Source organism: Panthera uncia, chromosome X (genome assembly GCF_023721935.1).
Source record: "Panthera uncia isolate 11264 chromosome X, Puncia_PCG_1.0, whole genome shotgun sequence".
Taxonomy (NCBI): Eukaryota; Metazoa; Chordata; class Mammalia; order Carnivora; family Felidae; genus Panthera; species Panthera uncia.
In genome coordinates this window covers 71,119,897-71,141,649 of record NC_064817.1, presented here as the reverse complement: position 1 = coordinate 71,141,649, position 21,753 = coordinate 71,119,897, and the positions used below count along the sequence as shown (strand labels likewise).

Below are 21,753 nucleotides of genomic sequence, written 5' to 3'. Positions count from 1 at the left end.
TAGAAAGCTTATGAAGGGGATTGAAGAAGATATAAAGAAGTGGGAAAACATTCTGTGCTCATAGATTGGAAGAGTAAATATTGTTAAAATGTCAATACTACCCAAAGCTATCTATACATTCAACGCAATCCCAATCAAAATTACACCTGTATTCTTCTCGAAGCTAGAACAAGCAATCCTAAAACTTGCATGGAATCACACAGACCCCTCAGAGCCAAAGTAATTTTTAAGAAGAAGACCAAAGAAGGAAGCATTACAATCCCAGACATTAGACTCTACTACAAAGCTGTAATCATCAAGACAGCATGGTATTGGCACATAAAACAGACACATAGACCAATGGAATAACATAGAGACTCCAGAATTGGACCCACAAAAGTATGGCTAACTCATCTTTGACAAAGCAGGAAAGAATATCCAATGGAAAAAAGACAGTCTCTTTAACAAATGGTGCTGGGAGAACGGGACAGCAACATGCAGAAGGATGAAACTAGACCACCTTCCTACACCATTCACAAAAATAAACTCAAAATGGATAAAGGAGCTTAATGTGAGACAAGAAACCATCAAAACCCTAGAGGAGAAAGCAGGAAAAAAACCCTCTGACCTCTGCCACAATAATTTCTTACTTGACACATCCCCAAAGGCAAGGGAATTAAAAGCAAAAATGAACTATTGGGACCTTATGAAGATAAAAAGCTTCTGCACAGCAAAGTAAACAACCAACAAAACTAAAAGGCCACCAACGGAATGGGAAAAGATATTTGCAAATGACATATGGGACAAAGAGCTAGCATCCAAAATCTATAAAGAGCTCACTAAACTCCACACCTGAAAAACAAATAATCCAGTGAAGAAACGGGAAGAAAACATGAATAGACACTTCTCTAAAGAAGACATCCAGATGGCCAACAGGCACATGAAAAGATGCTCAACGTCGCTCCTCATCAGGGAAATACAAATCAAAACCACACTCAGATATCACCTCACGCCAGTCAGAGTGGCCAAAATGAACACATCAGGAGACTATAGATGCTGGAGAGGATGTGGAGAAATGGGAACCCTCTTGCACTGTTGGTGGGGATGGAAATTGGTGTAGCCACTCTGGAAAACAGTGTGGAGGTTCCTCAGAAAATTAAAAACAGACCTACCTTATGACCCAGCAATAGCACTGCTAGGAATTTACCCAAGGGATACAGGAGTACTGATGCGTAGGGGCACTTGTACCCCAATGTTGATAGCAGCACTCTCAACAATAGCCAAACTATGGAAAGAGCCTAAATGTCCATCAACTGATGAATGGATAAAGAAATTGTGGTTTATATACACAATGGAGTACCACATGGCAATGAGAAAGAACGAAATATGGCCCTTTGTAGCAACGTGGATGGAACTGGAGAGTGTGATGCTAAGTGAAATAAGCCATACAGAGAAAGACAGTTACCATATGTTTTCACTCTTATGTGGATCCTGAGAAACTTAATAGAAACCCATGGGGGAGGGGAAGGGGAAAAAAAAGAGGTTAGAGTGGGAGAGAGTCAAAGCATAAGAGACTCTTAAAAACTGAGAACAAACTGAGGGTTTATGGGGGGTGGGAGGGAGTGGAAGGTGGGTGATGGGTTGAGGAGGGCACCTATAGGGATGAATACTGAGTGTTGTATGGAAACCAATTTCACAACAAATTTCATATTAAAAAAAGAATGGTTTTCCTATTTGTATTTAAAAAAATAAAAAAATAAATCTATATGACTGGAATTAGTCTAAGATATTAGCAGACAGTTGCTGTTACAACTAAGAGAATATTCAGCAGATCAGCTTTCTGCTCTGCAGAATTCTACTTCATTACATTGGAGAAGCTTGAAATAATGGACTTCTGTATTCAAAATAAACATGAATATCAGAAATGGTCATGAAAATATCCTCCACAAATACAATTTCTGATTAAATGAGTTCTCAAGGACAAATGTAAATTAGGTTAGATAATCCAAAACATCATTTCATAATATTCATTTTTTTTTAAATTTTAGAGCCTGTGAGAGACAGAGCAAGGGACAGGGGAAAAAGGGGAGAGAGAGAGGGAGAGGGAGAGAGAGAGAGAGAGAGAGAGAAAGAACCTAAATCAGGCTTCATGCTCAGCACCAAGCCCAATACAGTGCTCAGTCCTAGGACCTTGGGATCATGACCTGACCCAAAATCAAGAGTCAGATAATCAACCAACTGAGCTACCCAGGAGCAACTACAGTGTTCAAATTTTAAAACTCCTTTTTTTTTAGTGAAACAAATTTAAAATTACTTTTTTTAAAATGTATTTTATTTGTATTTACTATTATATAATTTTGTACTATTTTTCTTAGTTTACCTGTATGTATAGAGATGTGTACATGTAGCCATTAAAATATAATACTAGTACATATTCTTTCAATGTATTAAAAAAAAAAGCAATAGGTTTCTTTTTACTTGTTACCTAGAATTACCTCTTATATTTCACAGCAAATTAAAAATATATGAGCAACTATAGTTTCATCAGTTTATTTGCAACAATACACATATATGTGTGTGAGTACATGTGGATATTCTATTGTGATTCACTGAGCTTTCTGGTAATGAGTATTTAACATTTTATAGATAAAACACATTATCACATATTTCATAATAATTTCTGCAAACAAAAGACCAATGTAAAATGGCCATTTCAAAAACAGTTAAGAAAATTAAGCGTCTGTGTTTTATAAATAAATTGAACATAATACTTTCCTTCTCCTGATAACTTCTACATGTATGCAGAACTAAAATATTCTTCAATAAAAATATACTAAAATTTATACTGTGGCAAAAGCAATTTATTTAACCTATTATGCTACTGAATTATTCACAATTTTTATTGATTTTAGGAAGATGACTATAAACTGATAACTGCAAAGGGAAAAAATAATGTCTTTAGTATTTGATTTTTGAAGTGAGAACTATTTTTCATGTGCTTTTTATGTTTTTTGCTGAAGAATAATTTCTTAAATAATTGGTCCAAATTTACATAAAAACATAAAGCTTTATAAAAGCATAAAACTATTGTGAACTATTATAAGAGCATAAAACTATTATTTTATATATAAAACTAAAATTGGAAAGTTTCCCACAAAATGACCTTATTGCTTTTATCATCATTTCTAATTCAAAAACTTCATCAATCCATCAACTTTTTTTGGTCTAAGATTGAATGAAAGCTCATACTTCATTTCAGTACGAGGAGGCCTTCAATACACAAAGTGTTGTTATATAGTCTATATAAAGCAGTGTAGAAAAAATATAATTTATGTGAAACCAACTATCCACACTGGGGTATTTATTATCTTAGATTGTTATCACTAAGCATAATAATGGAAGCCAAACATATCTGTGTAACCAAACCTCTTATTTTCATTAAAGAGTTCTATGCCACATAATTTTGTCTTGTGTAAATATATAATTATAGTAACTTTCAAGGCATTGCCTTTGGCAGGAAGAAAATTAAGTATCAAGTAGGATTTTGTTTAGATACAGTGAAAAATGGAATAACAGAACATTAAGTAGGCACCTAATAATAATCAACATAAAATTTAGCACCATTTCTTTCAGTTAGTTGGTATTAAAAAGTCAAGGGGCAGTATATGAGTGAATTAATCAGAATAGGAAACACATTTTCTCTTCATAGTTTCAATTATAAATTCAAGAGTTGAGCTATCTCAAATATCCTACATATATAGGTTCCGTGTAGCACTATTGATAACAGGAGTATATAATGAAAGGTATTAGTGGACTATGAATATTAATCAGGATTATAGTAATAGTAACTGAAATCAAAATGTACTTAATTCTTGGTGAAAGGGAAAAATCTGCAGCCAAGAATACTCTATCCAGCAAGGCTTTCATTCAGAATAGGGGCTTAAAGCTCCAGGACTCAGTCACTATCATTCAGAGCAGAAGGAGAGATAGTTTCCAAAATAAAAGCTAAAGGAATTCATGTTCACTAAACCCAGCCCTACAACTGTTATGGAGGACTGGGTGAGTGGAAAACAAACACAATGAGTAAGAGTAAGAAAAATAAGAAGCACAAAAGCAAAATAAATAAATAAATAAATAAATAAATAATAAAGTATACCTGTAAAAATCAATCAAGAAGACCACAAATTAAAGATTATAAAATATGATGCCAAATATCAGAAATGTGGAGGGGAGAGCAGTAAAGATTGGGTCAAAATGTAAGCAGCCATCAACTTAATATAGACTATTAAATGCAGAAGATGTTATATATAAGCCTCATATTAACCACAAATCAAAAAGCAGTAATAGATAAGCAAAGAATAAAGAGAAAGATATCCAAGTATATCACTAAAAAAACTCCAAGAAACTATGAAAGAGAGCAAGAGGGAAAAGGATCAGACAAAATGTATAGAAACAACCATAAAACAAGTAACAAAATAGCAGTAAATACATACCTATCAATAATTATGTTGAATGTAAATAGAATAAACACTCCCATCAAAAGACATAGGGTGAAAAAAAGACGTAAGATAACAGAGAGGATAAAAAAACAAGACCCATCTATATGCTGCCTACAAGAGACTCATGCAAGACCAAAAGTCATCTGCAGATTGAAACTGAAGGGATGAAGAAATATTTATCATACAAACAGATGTTAAAAGAAAGCCAGGGTAGCATTATTCATATAAAAATATTTTAAAACAAAGACTATAAGAAATGAAGAAGAAGGGCACTATATCATAATAAGTGGGACAATACAACAAGAGGATATAACAATTGTAAATATTTATGCACCCGATATTGTGGCACCCAAATATGTGAAAGTTAATAACAAACATAAAGGAATAATAGATAACAATATAATAATAGTAGGGGACTTTAACACCCCACTTACTGGGATGAACAAATCATTTAAACAGATAATCAAAAAGGAACAGAAGCTTTGAATGACGTACCAAACAGATGGATTTAACAGATATATTGAGAACATTCCATCCTAAAACAGCAGAATTCACATTCTTTTCAAGTGCACATAGAACTTTCTCCAGAGTAGATCACATATTGGGCCACAAAACAAACCTCAAAAAGATCGAAGTCACACCATGCATTTTTCTGATCAAAACAAAATCTGGAAAGACCAAAAACACATGTTACATTACAATTAATGGGTTAACCAAGAAATCAAAGAAGTCAAAAGGTAGATGGAAACAATCAAAAATGAAACACAAAGGTCGAAAACCTTTGGGATACAGCAAAGGCAGTTCTAATAGGGACATATATAGCAATAGAGGCCTACCTCAAGAAGCGAGAAAAATCTCAAATAAACAACCTAAACTTACATCTGTAGAAGCTAATAAAAGAATAACAGCAACAAAAAAAAGTCAAAACAGCAAAAGGAAGGAAATAATAAAAATTAGAACAGAAATAAATCATATAGAAACTAAAACAAAACTGGAACAGATCAATGAAATCACGAGCTATTCTTTTAAAAAAATTAATAATCGATAAACCTCTACCCAGAGTTGTGAAAAACAAAAGAGAAATTACCCAAATAAAGAAACATCACAAGTGAGAGGGGAGAAACAACTACTACCACAGAAATTCAAACAGTTGTAAAGAATATTATAAAAAATTACATGCCATCAAATAGGCAAACTAGAAAAAAATGGATAAATTACAGAAATATATAACCTATCAAAACAGATGCTGGAAGAAAATTTGAACAGACTGGTTACCAGCAAGGAAAATGAATCAGTAATAATAACAATAATAATAATAATAATAATAAAATCCCAACATACTAACGTCCAGGACCAGACCACTTCACAGGTGAACTCTACCAAACATTTAAAGAGTTAATACCTATTCTTCTCAAACTATTTCAAAGAATAGAAGAAGAAGGAAAACTTCCAAATTCATTCTATGAAGCCAATATCACCCTGACAGCAAATCCAGATAAAGACACCACACAAAAATATAAGTACAGGGCAATATTTCTGATGAACAAAAACGCAAAAAATCCTCAAAAAAATACCAGTAAACTAAATCCAAAAATATGTTTAAGAAATTATGCACCATGATCAAGTGGGATTTATTCCCAGGATGCAAGAGTGGTTCAATATTTGCAAATCTATCAATGTAATAAATCACATCAATAAAAGAAAGGATAAAAACCATATTATAATGTCAATAAATACAAAAAAATTTTGAAAAATTACAACATCCACTCATGATAAAAGTCAACAAATTAGTTTTAGAGGAAACATACCTCAACATAATAAAGGCCACATATGAAAAACCCACAGTCAATGTCATACTTAATGGGGAAAAATCTGAGAGCTTTCCCCCTAAGGTCAGGAACAAGACCAGGATTTCTACTCATATGAGTTTTATTCAATATAGTACTGGAAGTGCTAGCCACAGCAATCAGACAACAAAGAGAAGTAAAAGACATCCAAATTGGCAAGGAAGGAGTGAAACTTTCACTGTTTGCTAATGGCATGATACTGTATGTGGAAAACTCAAGACCAAAGAAAAACTACTACAACTGATACTGAATTCAGTGAAGTCACAAGATACAAAATTAGTGTACAGAAATTGGTATCATTTCTATACACTAATAATGAAACAGCAGAGAGAGAAATTAGGAAAATAATTGAATTTACAATTGCAACAAAAATAATAAGATACCTAGGAATAAAATTAACCAGAAGTGAACAACCTGTACTCTGAAAACTATAAAATATTGATTAAAGAAATTCAAGATGGCACAAAGAAATGGAAAGACATTCCATTATCATGTATTAGAAGAACAATTATTGGGGCACCTGGATAGCTCAGTTGGTTGAGCTCCCGACTTTGGTTCAGGTCATGATCTTACAGTCAGTGAGTTCGAGCCCCGCGTCGGGCTCTGTGCTGACAGCTCAGAGCCTGAAGCCTGTTTCAGATTCTGATTCTCTCTCTCTCTCTGACCCTCTCTTGTTCATGCTCTCTCTCTGTATCAAAAATAAATAAACGTTAAAAAAATTAAAAAAAACAATTATTGCTAAAATGTCTACACTACACAAAGCAATCTACAGATTTAATGCAATCCCTTTGTAGAATTTAAGAAACAAAACAAATGAACCTAGCATGAAAAAAAGAGGAAAACAAAAAACAGACTCTTAACCACAGAGAACCAGAGGCGAGGAGGGTGAGGGAATCGGTTAAAGAGGTGATGGGGATCAAGGAGGGCATTTGTTGTGATGAGCACTGAATGTTGTATGTAAGTGTGGAATCACTAAATTCTACACCTGAAACTAATATTGCACAGTATGTTAACTAACTAGAATTTAAATAAAAACTTGAGAAAAAATAATGCAAATACTATCAAAATGCCAACAGCATTTTTCAAGAACTAGAACAAATTCTATTATAATCCTTAACTTTCTATGGAACCATAAAGGACCCCAAATAGCCAGAGCAATGTTGCAAAAGAAAAGCAAAACTGGAGGTATCACAATTACAGACTTCAATGTTGTTGTAATCAAAACTGTATGATACTGGCACAAAAATGGACACATAGATAAATAGAACAGAATAGCAATACCAGAAATAAACCCACAATTATATGCCCAGTTCAACTTTGACAAAGCTGGAAATGATATCCGATGGGAAAGACAGTCTCTTCAACAAATGGTGTTGGAAAAACTGGTTAGCTACTTGCAAAACAATGAAACTGGACTATTGTCTTACACTATACACAAAAGTAAATTTAAAATGGATTAAAGACCTAAATGTGAGCATTGAAACCATAAAAATCCTGGAAGACAGCACAGGCAGTAATGTTTCTGACATAGGCTGTAGCAACATTTTTTATATATGTTTCCTGAGACAAGGGAGGGAAAAGCAAAAATTAACTATTGGGACTACGTCAAAATAAAAAGCTTCTGCACAGCAAAATAAACAATCAACAAACTAAAAAGCAACCTACTGAATGGGAAAAGATATTTAGTCAAAGATATATCCAATAGTTAGTATCCAAAATATATAAAGACCTTAAAAAACTCAACACTAAAAACCAAATAATCCAATTGAAAATAGGCAGAAGACCTGAACAGACATTTCTCCAAAGAAGATATAGAGATGGCCAACAGACACCTGCAAAGATGCTCAACATCACTCATCATGAGGGAAATGCAAATTGAACTACAGTGAGTATCACTTCACACTTATCAGTACGGCTGAAATAACATAAGAAACAACAACTTTTGGCAAGGATGTGGAAAAAAAAGGAATTTCTGGCATTGTTGGTGGGAATGTAACTGGTGCAACCACTGTGGAGAACAGTATGGAAGTTCCTCAAAAAGTTAGAACTAGAATTACCCTATGATACAGTAATCACACTACTGAGTATTTACCCCCAAAATATAAAACACTAATTCAGTGTCATATATGCACCTCTATTCTTATAGCAGCATTACTTACAATAGTCAAATTATGGAAGCAGCCCAAGTGTCTGTGGGTAGATGCCTGTATAAAGAAGATGTGATGTGTGTATGTGTGTATATATATATATATATATACACACATACACACACACCAGAATATATACACAATACATACACATGTATATATACACATATACGTACAATGGAATACTATTCAGCCATAAAAACGATGAAATCTTGCCATTTGCAACAACCTGGATAGAGCTAGAGTATAATGCTATACAATATAAGTCAGAGAAAGATAAATATCATATTATTTCACTCATATATTGAATTTAAGAAACGAAACAAACAAGCAGAGAAAGAGAGAGTGCACGAGGAACTAAGAAACAGACTCTTAACTATAGAGAACAAACTGATGGGTACCAGAGGGGAAGGGGATGGAAGTATGGGTAAAGTAGGTAATGGGGATTAAGGAGTGCACATTCACCATAAGCACTAGGTGATATATGGAATTGTTGAATCTGTATATTGTACACCTGAAACTAATATAACACTGTATGTTGACTATACTGGAATCAAAATAAAATAAAATTTTTAAGAAAATTTTCTAAAATGTTACTTCATCCTATTAGTGCCAAGCACTTATTTTAATAAGAACGGAGAACATTAATAAAGATCTATTTATGAATAAAATAAGTTTATATTTTCATTTTTCCCACTGGAGGTGCATTTTGATAATAACCTCAAGTTTTCAGGAACCTAATAGTCATTAGCATTTGATTTTTCATCTCTTTTGCTTTTCAGCATAGACCAAAAATGTTAATCTACACATCATATAAATCAGAGAATATAAAATTGAGTTATCTTAAAGTTGAAAGCATAAACTTCTAGTTAAAATTTCATCTTATAGTTGAAAAAAATGAAGAAATCATTATATTCAAACTCCTCTGATCCTCTTAGAGGCAACTATGCTTTCTAAGACAAACACGTTATTTATTATAGACTGAAAGTTCTGCCTCCAATAACATTAGTGTATCTTTACTCACTGCACCTGATACTAACTGCACACCACTTTGAGCTATGGTTACATAAGATAAAGTAATAGTAGTTTCTTCAGAAAAATAAAGTTTGTTTGCTTTTTGTCTCCAGGATATATTATTCAATGCTTCATTCTTAGCAATTTAATTCAAGATTACTAAATCTCTTTGTAGAAGAGTTTTTTACAATTTGGATTTTCTAAACCCAGATTTCAAAACATATCTAACTTTAACCATAAGTCCAAACTCATAGCCAATAGGAAAGATATTTAGTTCTCACTTAGTTTTAAAATTAAAGACCAAATAGTTGTATCTTTTTAAAAAATAAAATAGAAATAAGTGCCCAAATCCTTATTATGTGAAAAGACTAGCCCAAATTAAATTTTCTTTGAAGGGTGATTGAAAAGATAAAGATGCTTTATGAAATGGGCAAAATGGGTGAAGATTTCAACTAAGACCACTAATCTGAGAAAAACTTGATATTCATGCTCTGTCAGCACAAACTGTCAACCTTTGAAACACTGCCACACCTGTCTCAAGGGAAGCAATCAACACACTGTCACTAGACTAGTATAGAAACATTATTGATACATGCAAAGGAAGATGGAAATGTGAAGCAGAAAATGAAGACATATGTAATATGATTACACAAACTAAATTACCCTGAGTTCCAACCATAAGAAGAAGCAGGTCTCTGTAGTTTACATCTATACCTTGATTCAGATTGGGTACATGAAATTTATTTCTATTTGTGAAAAATTGGTTTCCCTGTCAACAAGACTTAGAATGTGAAAAAAAAGACTGTATAAATAACAGGCCATCATAATAATAATAAGATTAAATAAGATTAAAATTAAAGAGATACTGTAATAACTTATTCCTGGTGAACAGCTTCAAATGCTTCAAGAGCTCAATTGCATATATATATATATATATATATATATATATATATAATATATGGTGCATATATTATATTATATATGGTGTATACAGATATATAAATATCTGCATCTAACTATATATATATATATATTATATATATATATACAATATATATATATACACGTAAATATATATATACAATACATATATATACATATATATATACACATATTACATATATATATATAATAATTCCAGCCTTGGAATTGTTTCATACTTGCAAAATTTTCTAACAAGACCATTAAAAGGGAGATTAATTTTAATTATATAATTGTTATAATTATAGAGTATATATAATTATAATATATATATTATATATACCACATATAATATATAATAAAATATTTTAAAGTATATTATTTAATAACCTTTAATAAAGCGATATATTTATGATATATATAAAATAAAATATATTTTAATACATAAAAGTGTATATACACACATAAATAAAAGTGTATATATGTACTTATATACATATGTAATTGTATATATAGATATATATAATTATAAATATTTAGCATAGGCAGTTGAAATTAAGGGAAATTATACTAAAATATGACGGGGAATTCACATTCTAGCATAACTTTACTTGAAACAAGGAAAAGTGAAGATTTTGTTTCTGGATGTTTTAAGTAGCAACCAACATCAGACATTTTTAATGAATATTTTTTTTTTCTTTAGAATGTATCCTAATCTCTTAAAAAGTTGAAAAAAAAAACAACCTTGCCAGGGTCACACAGATAAGGTTTATTGTAACATAATTTTCTTTGTACTAAGCAGAATCACATGGAGGTTATCACTTCATTATTTCATTTTCACTTTCTCCTTTTTTTTATTTCTTTCTATTTTCTTCTTCCTCCCTTCTTACATCATGAACTTGTTGTGATCTCCATCCTCAAGATTATCTATCTGTCAATTAAATCTAAGAGTCAGAGACCTTATTCTGGACCCCAACTTTATCATTTACTAGTGATATGATCATAAGCAAAATAAAATTATTACTCTAAAATGCATTTCCAGGGCGGCTGAGTGGCTCAGTGGGTTGGGCGTCAGACTTCGGCTCAGGTCATGATCTCGCGGTCCGTGAGTTTGAGCCCCGCGTCAGGCTCTGTGCTGATAGCTCAGAGCCTGGAGCCTGTTTCGGATTCTGTGTCTCCCTCTCTCTCTGACCTTCCCCCATTCATGCTCTGTCTCAAAAATGAATAAATGTTAAAAAAAATTTAAAAAATATAAAATAAATTTCCAAGTATTAAAAATGTGGAATAACATTTTCCTTGTTTATACCAAAGCATATCTAATATAACAAAAATGCAAAAAATAAGGTAAAGTATTTATAAATTAAATTTTTGAAGATAAATATTCTGTTTTATATTATTTTATATTATATACATTTTTGGTGCATCTATTTATTTTTATTTTAGAAAGAGAGAGATCATGAGTGAGGGAGAGGAGCAGAGGGAGAAATAGAGAATCTTAAGCAGGCTCCACACTCAGTGTGGGACCCAACAAGGGCCCAATCCCAAAAATCTGGGATCATGACTTGAGGCAAAATAAAAAATTGGACACTCAATAGACTGAGCCACCCAGGCATCCCAACATTTTTGATACATGATTTATTAATCATTTCCACCACTGCCTTTATTTTCACTTAATATAGAACTGTCAACAGTGGGACCCCTTTATGTGTACACTGACCTATTTTTCCCTAATTTTTTCCCTATATCTCCCCCTCCCCTCACATTTTGTTCTCCGAACTTTACATATACATTTTATATGTCCCTAGTTAGAATAAACTATGATTTTGCTAGTCTTGTCTATTCAACAAATATATAACAAATTAATATTAATTAAATTCTCATCCTCTTCAGCAGAAGTTATTATTATGGTTGGCTTACTTGCTTTTAAAGTGTAACATTTATTAAAGTTTATGGATGAATCATAATATATTTATTTTCTTTAATTTTATTTAATCTCTCCATCTCCTCAGCATACTTACTACTTTCATGACAAGACCTTTCTGTAAGTCAAAGTATATCCAATTCAAGAAGCACTGAAAACTCCTGTTAAATTCAAGCAAACCTTGTCATCACCAAGACATATAGTCAAATTCATAAAATACACATACAAGGAAAGAATCCTGAGAGCATCAAGGGAAAAGAAAGTCCTTAATCTACCATGGTAGACAGATCAGAATCACAGGAGATCTTTCCACAGAAACATGGAAGATCAGAAGGAAATGACAGGATATATTCAACAGGCTGAATGGGAAAAATAAGCAGACAAGAATACTTTATCTAGTGAGGTTGTCATTCAGAATAGAAGGAGAGATAAAGAGATTCCTAGACAAACAAAAAAGTAAAGGAGTTTGTCACCACTAAAGTGGCCCTGCAAGAAATATTAAAGGGGATTCACTGAGGGGGAGAAAAAGACCAAAGCAACAAACACTAAAAGGAACAGAACACCACTAGAAACAACACTTTTACAAGTAACAAAATGGCACTAAATTCATATCTTTCAATAATCACTCTGATTGTAAATAAACTAAATGTTCCAATAAAAAGACATAGGGTATAACAATGGATTAAACAAAGAAACAAACAAACAACAACAAAAAAACAAGACCCATCTATATGTTGCCTGCAAGAGACTCACAAATATCATATGATTACATTAATCTGTAGAATTTAAGAAAAAAACATATGAACATAAGGGAATGAGAAGGAAAATAATAAGGTAAAAACAGAGAGGCAGGCAAATCATAAAAGACTCTGACATATAGAGAACAAACTGAGGGATGCTGGTGGGGAAGTGGGGGTGATGGGCTAAATGAGTGATGGGCATTAAAGAGGGCACTTGTTGGGATGAGCACTGGGTCTTATATGTAAGTTATGAATCACTAAATTCTACTTCTGAAATCATACTAAACTACATTAACTAACTTTAATTTGAATAAATTTAAAAAAAAGAGACTCACTTTAGACCAAAATACACCAACATATTGAAAGTGAGGGGTGGAGAAATATTTATCATGCAAATGGATGTTAGAAAAAACACAGTAGCAACATTTATATCAGACAAACTAGATTTTAAAACAAAGACTGTAACAAGAAATGAAGAAGGACATTATATCATAATTAAGGGGCCTATTGATCAAGAAGAGCTAACAATTATAAATATTTATGCCCTCCACTTAAAACAAATAAATATATAAATGAGTTTAAAACAAACATAAAGGAACTCATTGATAATAATACAATAATAATAGGAGACTTAAACACCCCCACTTACTGCAAAGGAAAGATAATCTTAGCAGAAAATCAACGACGAAACAATGACATTGAATGACATACTGAGCAAGACAAACTTAACATATATTCAGAACATTTCCTCCAAAAGCAGCAGAATACACATTCTTTTTGAGTGCACATAGTGAATTCTCCAGAATATATCACATACTGTGTCACAAATCAGCCTTCACCAAATATAAAAAAGATAAAGATCATACCATGCATATTTTCAGACCGCAACACTATGAAACTTGAAGTCAACCACAAGAAAAAACTTGGAAAGATCAGAAATACATGGAGGTTAAAGAACACCCTACTAAAGAAGGACTGGGATAACCAGGAAATTAAAAAAGGAATTAAAAAGTACATAGAAGGAAATGAAAATGAAAACACAGCATTCTAAAACCTTTGGGATGGAGGAAAGGCAGTCCTAAGAGGGAAGCATGTTGCAATACAGGGCTACTCAAGAAGCAAGGAAAATCTCAAACTGGTGGGGAAGTTACACATAGCCTTACACATAAAGGAACTAGAAAAGGAACAACAAATATTGCCAAAATGCAGCACAAGAAGGGAAACAGTAAAGATTAGAGCAGAAATAAATGATATAGAAACAAAAAGTCAGTAGGACAGAACAACAAAACTAAAACCTGGTACTATGAAAAAATTAATAACATTGATAAATCCCAGCCAAAGAGAAAGGACCTAAATAAATTAAATTTTGAATGAAAAAAAGACATCACAACCACCACAGGAATATAAATAATCACAAAAGATTATTAAAGATATATGAATTTTTTTTTGTCAAAATTCTGGGCAATCTGGAAGAAATGGACAAACTACCAGAAACAGACAACCAACCAAAACTGAAACAGGAAGAAATAGAAAATTTTAACAGACCCGTATCCAGCAAAGAAATTGAATCAGTAATCAAAAATCCCCCCCACCCCCAACACACACATAAACAAAAAAAGACCAGGGCCAGATGGCTTCCCAGGAGAATTCTACCAGGTATTTAAAGAAGAATTAATATCTATTCTTCTGAAATTATTCCAAAAAATAGGAATGAGGGGTCCCTGGTTGGCTCAGTAGGTTATGTGTCCAATTCTTGATTTCAGCTCAGGTCATGATCTCATGGTCTTGAGATAGGGCCCCGTGTTGGACTCTGCAATGACAGCATGGGGCCTGCTTAGGATTCTCTCTTTCCCTCTCTCTCTTCCCCTCCCCGCTCATGTTCACGTCCTCTCTCTCTCTATCTATCTCTATCTCTATCTCTATCTCTATCTCTATCTCTATCATCTCTATCTTTATCTCTATCTCAAAATAAATAAATAAACTTAAAAAAATAGAAATGGAAGGGAAACTTCCAAACTCCTTCTATGAGGTTAACATTACCTTGATTCCAAAACCAGACAAAGACCCCACTACAAAGGAAAATTACAGGCCAATATCCCTCATGAACATGGATGCAAAAATTCTTAACAAGATAATGGCAAATAGAATTCAACAGTACATTAAAAGAATTATTCACCTTGATCAATTGTAATTTATCCCTGTGCTGCAGGGAAGGTTCAATATTCACAAATCAATCACCACGATCCACCACATGAATAAAATAAAGGAAAATAACCATATGATCCTCTCAATAGAGGCAGAAAATGCATTTGACAAAACACAGCATCCATTCTTTATAAAAAAAAAACCTTCAACAAAGTAGGGATAGACAGAATATACCTCAATATCATAGAGGCCATATTAGAAAGACCCAAAGTTAATATCATCCTCAATGGGGAAAAACTGAGAGCTTTTCATCTATGGTCAGGAACAAAGCAGGGATGTCCACTCACCATTATTGTTTTACATAATACTGTAAGTCTTAGACTTAGAAATCAGATAACAAAAATAAATAAAGGGCATCCAAATCAGCAAGGAAGAAATAAAACTTTCACTATTTGCAGATGGTATGATATTCTACGTAGAAAACCCAAAAGACTCCACCAAAAATTTCTAGAACTGATAAATGAATTGAGCAAAGTCATATGATATAAAATCAATGTGCAGAAATCTGTTTCATTTCTGTACACCAACAATGAAGCAGTAGAAAAAGAAATAAAAGATTCTATCACATTTACAAATGCACCAAAAAACATAAGATACCTAGAAATAAACGTGACCAAAGTGGGAAAATATCTGTAGTCTGAATATTATAGAACACTTATGAAAGAAATTGAAGATGGCACAAAGAAATGGAAAAACATTCCATGCTCCTGGATCAGAAGACAAACGTTAAAATGTCTATACTAACCAAAGTAATCTACACATTTGATGCAATCCCTACCAAAAAAGCATCAGTGTTTTTCACAGAGCTAGAGCAAACAATCTGAGGATTTGTATGGAACCACAAAATACCCTGAATAGCCAAAGCAATCAAAAAAAAATAAAAGCAAACATGGAGGCATCACAATTTTGGACCTCAAGGTATATTATAAAGCTTTAATCATCTAGACAGTATGGTACTGACAAAAAAACAAACAGATATAGACAGAATAGATAACACAGAAATGGACCCACAACTATATAGTCAACTAATCTTCAACAAAGCAGGAAAGAACATCCAATGGAAAAAAAAAAGCCTCTTCAACCAATGGTGTTGGGAAACCTGGACAGTTACATGAAGAAGAATGAAACTGAACCACTTTCTTACACCATACACAAAAATAAATTCAGAATGGATGAAAGACCTAAATGTGAGACAGGAAAACACCAAAATCCTAGAGGAGAACACGGGAAGCAACCTCTTTGACCTTGGCCGTAGCAGCTTTTTACTAGACATGTTGCTGGAGGCAAGGGAAACAAAAGCAGAAATAAACTATTGGGACTTGATCAAGATAAAAAGCGTCTGCACAGTGAAGGAAAGGATCAACAAAACTAAAAGGCAGCCTACAAAATGGGAGAAGATATTTGCAAATGACATATCAGATAAAGGTTAATATCCAAAATCTCTGTAGAACTTATAAAACTCAACACACACAAAAACCAAATAATCCAGTTAATAAATGGACAGTAGATATGAATAGACATTTTTTCAATTAAAACATAAATATGGCTAACTGACACATGAAAAGATGCTCTATATCACTCATCATCAGGGGAATACAAATTAAAAACAATATGAGATACCACATCACACTTGTCAGAATGGCTAAAATTAACAACCCAGGACACAACAGGTGTTGGCGAGGATGTGGAGAAAGAGGAATCTTCTTGCATTGTTGATAGGAATGCAAACTGGTGCAGCTACTCTGGAAAACAGTAGGCAGATTCCTCAAATGTTAACAATAGAACTATCCTGTAACACAGCAATTGCACTACTAAGTATTTAACTAAAGGATACAAAATACTGAATCGAACTGGCACATATAAACCCCAATGTTTATAGCAGCATTATCAATAATAGCCAAATTATGGCAAGAACTCAAATGTCCACTGACTGATGAATAAAGAAGTAGTGTATATGTAGAATGGAATATTACTCAGCTATCAAAAATAATGAAAGCTTGCCATTTGAAACAGTTATTTTAAAACATCTCCAAAAATCTTCTGTATGTGTATCTACTTTCTACTGGATGTTTATTATCCCAATTCTGCCTGTGACATTTACATTGTTGTCTTCATATTATGACCAAGGAAACTAGAAGTCAGAAAAATTAAGCCGGAGGTGGCATATCTAGTCAGCAGTAAGCACAAAATTGTGATCTATATCTTTCTGACTCCAGCATATTTTTCCATTTCATCAGATAAGGAGATACCATTACAGAAGGCTTACCTATAAGTGCTCATTTATAAATATTCTACCCCTTATCTTTTACTTCTTATACTCACACACAAATATGCATTTCAGTTGAATTCACTCAAGAGATCTTTAGCCTTTGATTTTTGAATATATTCATAAACAAATATATCTTTACAACACATCAGCATCAGCTTATCAGGTTTACAATATATCTCTTTCAGGCCAAAACCTTCAGATGATATACATCAAAATAATCTTTGTATTTTTAGAATATTTTGTAACACTGGCCATTATGTTAAATCATAATCTTGTAGCGAATAGTCAGAAAATGTTTATAAAACTTTAAAAATACCTTGATCAATCTATATTAATTCTACACATTTTTTTCCACACATTTTCCAAAATCATTCAAGTGCATTGAAACTATTTCACATACCCAAATCTGAGTTTCTTATTATCCTATGTATTCTATAGATAATTAAAAAGAATCACCTGTTCACTTGTTAAACAAGACCCCTCTGCACATATTCCAAATACCAATTATTACACCTATTCTTCTCTCTGTCTTCCCTACCCCAAGACCCAAGTCAAGCCAAAACAGGTACTTCAGATAAACTGAAACTTTTTGGCTAAAAATCTTACTTACCTTTTATAGCAAATGAGTGTTCTGTGTTTTCAAATAATTAGAACAAAATGAAAATATTTAACATTAGCAGCACATTGGCTAAAATTTAATCTCATTCTGATGACTCAAGCGATGCTTAAAGATATTTCCTTGACGGGAAATCATCATTAAAACTATTATTCTGTATATGTGCAGAAACGTTAGTAATAAAAAATGTTCTATTCACCCCTCAAATAAATGTATTTGGCATCTTGTCTAATGGCAAGATAAAGCTTTCTATCTAAAATGACCACTGAGTAAAAGTGATAGATTTATGCATTTATTCTTAATGTTTAAATTTGTTTGTTTAGGTCCACTTCGTGGCAGAGTCATGATTAGACAAATTAAAAGTAAGGTATTAGGTAGTTTATTGATTTTTAAGTAGCAGGGTTGAGCTCCTTATCTGACTCCTATAATAGATTGTTAAAGGAAACATGAACAACCGCTTGAAAATAAATGTACATAAAGTAAAAATTCATAAACCACCTGCAATTGCAATCACTGCATTGATGAATTTCCTCCACTATGCTTGAACTCTAAAAAAATTGTGTTTACTCAATTTTGGCTTTCTCAAAATTTGAAGTATACTAAGATATTTTTTCCTTTTAAAAATGAATTTTCTTTAAAAAAGTGTTTTTAAAACACACCTTAATCAGTTGGTAGTTTTGAACTCCATTTATTCCTATGTCAGGATCAATATCTGCTGGGAGAGCATACCGAGAGTTTATAGCCGAGTTCTCCGGAATTGATATATTGATGACTGTTGCTGGGAATAATGGTGCGTTATCATTTATGTCTTCTAACAGAAAACGTATCTTAACCAGTCTAAATATTTCATCTGGCAAAACGGCAACCTCCACTTCATAAAAGCAACGGGTTTCCACCAGGATATCAGCACATAATTTCTCACGATCAATGCGAGTTCCAGCAGTGAAGATCTCACCAGTGCCCTCTTCAATTCGAATCAGGGGCACATCTCCAGTCTTGTACACTAGCTTAAACTGCATAGGAGATGTGAGGGACTTCTCTGGAATCAGTGACAAGTTGAGTTCTTTCAGCAAGTCACCTATCAGAACATTTTCTGGCATTTCTTCTCGGACTGTGTAGTTTTTCTCCTGGGCGTCAGACTGAAACACGACGCATGCTAACAGGACTGCAAATATATACGTCCCAGACAGCAAGTCCATAGCAAGCACAATTGTGATGTTTCTCTGTATCAACACACGGATAGCTGTCAAAGAGAAATGGGAAAAAAAGGAGAGAGAGCGAAGAGGAAGAAAAAGAAGAAATTATTAAAGCCAACCATTAAAAGTGTGTTAACTAAATGCTCAGTTTTAAAATCATTAAATTAAAATATTATTACAATTGACACTATTAAATAATAATATACATTTTTTTTCATTAAGGCAAATTATACAACATACCTATAGTAATTAAAAGACTCAGTATTTATTAACGTGGTCATCATTGATAAAAATATGTAAAAGATATAATATACCAAGATAGATAAAGGTAATAAAAATAATTTAAAACACTGAATTCAATACTTAAGGGACAGTAAGGTATATCTTTTACCAATAACAAAAATACAGTCATTATGTATTATTATAATATGGTTTTCAAATGTAATTCTTCTATTGGTAATAAATGTTTTATGCAATATTCCATGTGTTCATCTCTGTACATCAAAAAAAAATCAATCTATGTGAAAAGAAATCAAGAATCATAACATATGAAGGATTCAGGAAGTTTGGATTAAAGAAGTAAAATCCTGAGATAGAGGAGGGGGTTGATGTGACAAATGGTTATAAATGAGAAGAACTACCATGTGAAAATGAGATTCAAGTTTCCTTTCTTTGGATGAGAGGAATAAGACTAGGTAATAACTACAAGGAGGCAATTTTCAACCCAACATAAACAATTGCCTATTAAATTATTCTGTGGGGAAAAAACAGTTTTCAGATGATAGTGAGAAGTTAGCTAATCAGCTTAGATATACATGTTTATGATTTGGTAGATAACATCCAAACATTCAATGGAAGAAACTGACTAGAAGATATTCTAACTTTCAGAATTTATGTTTATAGATTGAAAGTAGATCATATTAAAATGGGTTTTCATGGGGGGCCTGGGTGGCTTCAAGTCAGTTAAGCATCCAACTTTGCCTCAGGTCATGATCTAGCAGTCTGTGAGTTTGAACTCCATGTCAGCCTCTGTGCTGACAGCTCAGAGCCTGAAGCCTGCTCCAGATTTTGTGTCTCCTTCTCTCAAAAATAAACGTAACAAAAACGTCTCTCTGATTGATTTTTCCCCCTTGCTTATTATTTTTCACTTATTTAAATTTGCCAAATTATTTCAGGTCTCTAGTTCTTCTGATAATATTCAATAACAAATTTTTATTTCCTCATAACTTGCAATTTTTTCTTCAGTTTCCTTTATTAATTCTCAATTTGGTTTGTTTGATATAGTATCAATTTGGCATACTATCTTTTAATATCTTGTGTCAAGAAACATTTTAATGTGCTTCTGGATGTTATTTATAGATAATCTATTAATATAAACAAAGTAAAATTTGTATCATGCTGCACTAAATGCTATCAGATGTTATAATTTTACAATTAAATAGGAATTAATGCAGCTATCAGATGTTATAATTTTACAATTAAATAAGAATTAATGCAGCTATCAATGCATTCAAAATTTTTAAAAGATCAGCTGACAGATGGTCATTTAAAAATCCATAACAGAAAATTATTTTTTCATTACAGAAAATTATTAATGCACATAGGTATCTAATTAAGGAAGTTCTCAATATTTATTGATAATTGATAACATTAACAAAATTCTAGTAATGGTTCTAAATACAGGAAGACTCATGAAATGATAGATATAAATAAATTTGTTATAAATATTATGGTCTGATTATGTCAATGTATTATATTAAATAATTTTTCCACTGTATAGCTGTGCATCTGCAGTTTTAAAAAAATATGCACTTGGACAGGTCAGAAGACACAAAAGTGAGAAAAAAAGAAACCTTCCTATTTGCAATCATTAATAGAATAAATGTATTTGTTGCAACAATTGAAATAGTTTAGGTCAACCAATAAATGAACCAGATATACTTGAAACATTTCATTTAAAAATTCTTATCACAGAAGTAAAAACATATATATTATGAATCCACACACTTTCCTGTGTTGAGAAGTTCATGCCATTTATAAAACATTTTAATAGTGAGTAATGCTGTACTGAAGACATTCTCTATCCTAATAAATACAAAAAGACTATTGCCTAGGGTATTTTTAGCCTATTTGTTCAACGATGAACATTGGGATTAAATAATGTAATAAAACGTTTTACAAGATTTAATTTCTTATGAAATATTGGCTCTATATAAAAATACCCATTTGTACTTGCTGTGTTAATATGCACAAATATACTTGTACAAACATTATGAATATAGGACGTATAAAATGCTTCAATGTCTATGTGTGTGGTTTTGTAAGTACTATGCAAACATAAGCAGAAATAAAAATAGGACAGTGACAATTGGAATTAAAACTACTACTCTCTTCTTATT

The 21,753-nt window shown here is 32.4% G+C and overlaps 1 protein-coding gene across 1 annotated transcript in view; it reads right to left on the bottom strand.

Moving 5' to 3' along the window:
• The window catches only part of PCDH11X (protocadherin 11 X-linked), a 69,629-nt gene extending 50,272 nt beyond the window's left edge, over positions 1 to 19,357 (bottom strand). The window contains exon 1 of the mRNA XM_049643269.1: positions 18,818 to 19,357. Coding sequence (XP_049499226.1) covers positions 18,818 to 19,357 — 540 coding nt within the window. The remainder of the gene's footprint in view (positions 1 to 18,817) is intronic.
• Between the last annotated feature and the right edge of the window lie 2,396 nt (positions 19,358 to 21,753).